The 4,405-nt window shown below is 68.6% G+C and overlaps 1 protein-coding gene across 1 annotated transcript; it reads left to right on the top strand.

Moving 5' to 3' along the window:
- Window positions 1-56: 56 nt before the first annotated feature.
- Window positions 57-4,399, top strand: ZNF628 (zinc finger protein 628). Its single transcript, XM_026089581.1, has one exon. The coding sequence runs from the start codon at window positions 482-484 to the stop codon at window positions 3,863-3,865; it is 3,384 nt and encodes a 1,127-aa protein (XP_025945366.1). The 5' UTR covers window positions 57-481; the 3' UTR covers window positions 3,866-4,399.
- Window positions 4,400-4,405: the final 6 nt, after the last annotated feature.

The raw sequence follows: 4,405 nt of genomic DNA, 5'->3' as shown, positions 1-4,405 counted from the left end.
GACCTGCGCTGACCCGCGACGGGGGCAGCCGCCAGGTGCCGGCCCCGCCCACCGCCATGGGCTGCCTCGACCCCGCGCCTGGCCCCGCCCACAGCCTGTGTCTGGTCCCGCCCACCCGTGACCCCACGTTGACCCGTGACTCCCCCCGGGCTCCCTGCTCGCGGCCGGCCCTGTCCTTGGACCCGGCTCCCCCCAGGGTCGGTCCCCGTGACTGGGCCCTGCCCTCAGTCCCAATTTCCCCAGGGTGAGTCCCTGTGGCCGGGCTCTGCCCTCATCCCCAGCATCCCTGGGGTCCGTCTTCATGGTCAGGTCCTGCCCTCAGCCTGGGGTCAGCCCCCATCGCCAGGGCCAGACCCTGCTCTTGATCCCAGCCCCGTGGGGTGCCCTGGCCGGCGTCTGATCTCAGTGCGGGGCCGCAGTCGGCCCTGCGGTGCCCAGAGGCTCGTGCCCAGCTCGGCCCTGTCCCCTCAGGGCCCTCGCCATGGTGGGAGCCCAGCAGCTGGAGCTGGCTGAGATGCAGCCCGGCCCGGCGGCAGCAGCGAGCAGCAGCGAGCACCAGTACGAGTGTCTGGAGTGCGGCAAGGTCTTCAAATGGTCATCGCGCCTCATCCACCACCAGCGCACGCACACGGGCGAGCGGCCCTACAAGTGTTCCGAGTGCCCCAAGGCCTTCAAGGGCTCCTCGGCGCTGCTCTATCACCAGCGCAGCCACACGGGCGAGCGGCCCTACAAATGCTCCGAGTGCGGCAAGGCCTTCAAGCGCTCCTCACTGCTGCAGATCCACCAGAGCGTCCACACAGGGCTGCGGGCTTTCAAGTGCACGCTCTGCGGCATGGCCTTCAAGTGGTCCTCGCACTATCAGTACCACGTGCGCCAGCACACGGGCGAGCGGCCCTACAAGTGCACGGCCTGCGACAAGGCCTTCAAGAACTCCTCCAGCCTCCGCCGCCACCGCCACATCCACACAGGCGAGCGCCCCTATGTCTGCACGGCCTGCGGCAAGGCCTTCACCCAGTCCACCAACCTGCGGCAGCACCAGCGCATCCACACCGGCGAGCGCCCCTACGCCTGCACCCAGTGCGGCAAGACCTTCACCCACTCCTCCAACCTGCTCCTTCACCAGCGCACCCATGCCGGCTCCCGGGCTCATAAGTGCCCRGCTTGCGCCAAGGCCTTCGTCTCGGACGCCTACCTGCAGAAACACCTGCAGACACATGCCACCCGCCCGCCCAGCAGCCCCTTGGCCCCGCCGCCGCTCTTCCTGGCRCCTGCCGAGGCCGTGGAGACAGTGGAGATGCTCTGGAAGTGTGGCGACTGCGAGCTGACCTTCAAGAGCGAGGAGCTGCTGCTGGGCCACCAACGGAGCCATTTGGAGGTAGGGACGCCCGGCCCGGGCCCTGGTGGCAGCGAGGCGCCCGCGGCCATGCACAACTGCCCCACGTGCGGCAAAGCCTTCAAGAACGGCTCTGGGCTGGCACGGCACCAGCACAGCCACAGCGGCGAGCGTCCCTTCAAGTGCTCGGTCTGCGAGAAGACCTTTGTGCAGCTGGCCAGCCTGCTGGGCCACCAGCGCAGCCACCCCGCCGAGCAGCAGCTCATCCAGGCTGAGGCTGAGGTGACGTGTCCCCAAACGGTGCCTGAGCCAGCCCCAGCCCTGGCCCCAGCCCCCGCCGAGCGCCCCTACCAGTGCACTGAGTGTGGCAAGGCCTTCAAGGGCTCCTCCGGGCTGCGCTACCACATGCGGGACCACACGGGCGAGCGGCCCTACAAGTGCTCCGAGTGTGGCAAAGCCTTCAAGCGCTCCTCGCTGCTCTCCATCCACCAGCGGGTGCACACGGGGCTGCGAGCCTTCAAGTGCGCCGAGTGTGGTCTCACCTTCAAGTGGTCCTCGCACTACCAGTACCACCTGCGGCTGCACACGGGCGAGCGCCCCTACGCCTGCCCGGACTGCCCCAAGGCCTTCAAAAACACCTCCTGCCTCCGTCGGCACCGGCAGCTGCACACAGGTGAGCGCCCCTACGCCTGCCTGGTGTGCGGCAAGGCCTTCACCCAGACCTCCAACCTGCGGCAGCACCAGCGCACCCACACCGGCGAGCGCCCCTATGCCTGCGCCCAGTGCGGCAAGACCTTCACCCACTCCTCCAACCTCCAGCTCCACCAGCGCACCCACTCCAGCGCCCGGCCCTACCAGTGCCCCGTCTGCTCCAAGGCCTTTGTCATGGCCTCCTACCTGCAGCGTCACCTCCGCACCCACGCCGCTGGCCCCAAGGCACCCACCACCCCCAAGGTGCCGCCTGCGCGGGACGGGCCCCAGGTGCAGCCCACCACGCTCAGCCTGGAGGTGGGCAGCCCACCCGCTGCCCCCAGTGCCCAGACCTTCCTGCTGGTGCAGACGGCGCAGGGCTTGCAGCTCATACCCAGCGTCCCCCACCCGCCGCAGAAGCTCATCCTCCTCCCCGCACCGCAGCCGAAAGCTACTGGCCCTGGCTTCACCCTGCTGCCCGCGCCGCCCAGCAAAGCTGCCCCGCGCCGGCAGGAGAAGGGCCCGAAAGCGGTGGCACCCGCCAACCCGCCGGCAACGGCTGGGCAGAGCATCCTGCTGGTGCCCAGTGCGGCGCAAGCGCTGCCCAGCGTGCAGATCCAGGCATTGGCGGGCACACAGCGGGCGCCGGGCCTTTCACCCGGGGCCAGCGTCATCGTGCTGCAGAATGTCCCCGAGCAGCCCCCAGCAGAGGTGAGCACCTTGCGGGTGCAGGCTCTGCCACCGCCGCCAGAGGTGGCCAGCGTCCAGCTCCAAGCCCTGCCGCGGCCCTCCGAGGTGGCCAGCGTCCAGCTGCAAACGCTGCCGCAGCCCACGGAGGTGACCAGTGTCCAGCTCCAGGCCGCTGAAGTGACAAATGTGCAGCTCCAGGCCACCGAGGTGACCAACGTCCAGCTGCAAGCCCTGCCGCAGCCCTCCGAGGTGACCAACATCCAGCTGCAAGCCCTGCCACAGACCTCCGAGGTGACTAGTGTCCAGCTCCAGGCCACTGAGGTGGCTAATGTGCAGCTCCAGGCCACTGAGGTGACAAACGTCCAGCTGCAAGCCCTGCCACAGTCCTCCGAGGTGCCCAACATTCAGCTCCAAGCCCTGCCGCAGCCCCCAGAGATGACAAATGTCCAGCTCCAAACCTTGCCGCAACCCTCAGAGGTGGCCAGCGTCCAGCTCCAAGCCTTGCCACAGCCACCGGAGGTGACCAATGTGCAGCTCCAGACCCCTGAGGTGACGAATGTCCAGCTCCAAACCCCCGAGGGTACCCGGGTGCAGCTCCAAGCCCTGCCCCAACCCTCCGAGCCCGTGACGGGGCCGAGCCTTCCAGGCGGCCCTGAGCTGCGGGGTGCCGCAGGGCTTCCTGAGGGGCAGGATGTGATCGTGGTGCAGAGTGGGCAGGGCGAGGAGCTGCTGGGGCCGGGACCGGAGGTGGGCAGCTTGGCTGGGGTGCACGACGTGCACCTGGAGATGCTGCAGACGGTTGAGGGGCTGCAGAACGTGCTGGTGCTGCGCGGCGCTGACGGCGAGCAGACGCGGCTCTGCGTGCAGGAGGTGGAAAACCTGCCAGAGCTGCCGCCAGACGAGGCCCAGGGTGGGCAGAAACTCTTCATCATCCGCGGCGAGCCCACCTTGCAGGTGCTGGAGAATGTGCCAGGGACCGGGGGCCAGCTCTCCGCGCAGGCGCGGGGGACACCCGGCAGCACCGGGGCGACACCAGGGCCTACTGGCAGCCCCGCCGTGGTGCAGCTCCTGCCCGGCCCGCCAGCCCCGGACCTGCCCGCCATCCAGATCGTGCAGACAGTGCCCAGCGTCCAGCTGGTTCACACCTTCTGAGCGGGGTCCAACCCCGGGCAGGATGCCAGGGTCCCTTCCACGGCCAGCCCTGGGCCCTGGGGTGCGGGAGCCACAGGGGGCTCTGCACCAGGACGCCGGGGTTCCTTGAGTGCTGGGGTGCGGGAGTTGTAATGAGCTCGGCACCAGGACTCTTGGGTCTATTCAGCGCTGGAGTGAAGGAGACACAGGGGGCTCAGCAAGAGGACTCCTGGGTCCTTTGGGTGCTGGGGCATGGGAGCTGTAATGAGCTCAGCGCCGGGGTGAAGGAGACGCAGGGAGCTCAGCACCAGGACTCTTGGGTCCACTCAGGGCTGGGGTGCAGGAGCCACAGGTGGCTCAGCACCAGGACTCCTGGGTCTATTGCGCGCCCTGGTGTGGAAGCCATTGGAGCTTAGCACCAGGACTCCTGGGTCCCCCTGTGCAGGTGCCCCAAGGGGAACTGAGCACCAGGACTCCTGGGTCCTCCCTCCATGGGGGTGTGTGACACAGGGAGGTCTGGCCTCCAGAGCACCTGGGTCCTCTTGCAAAGGCAGTGTGACC

Source organism: Apteryx rowi, unplaced genomic scaffold (genome assembly GCF_003343035.1).
Source record: "Apteryx rowi isolate R43461 unplaced genomic scaffold, aptRow1 scaffold_821, whole genome shotgun sequence".
Taxonomy (NCBI): Eukaryota; Metazoa; Chordata; class Aves; order Apterygiformes; family Apterygidae; genus Apteryx; species Apteryx rowi.
The sequence above is the reverse complement of the archived record's forward strand: the minus strand, read 5'-3'. Positions and strand labels throughout refer to the sequence as shown.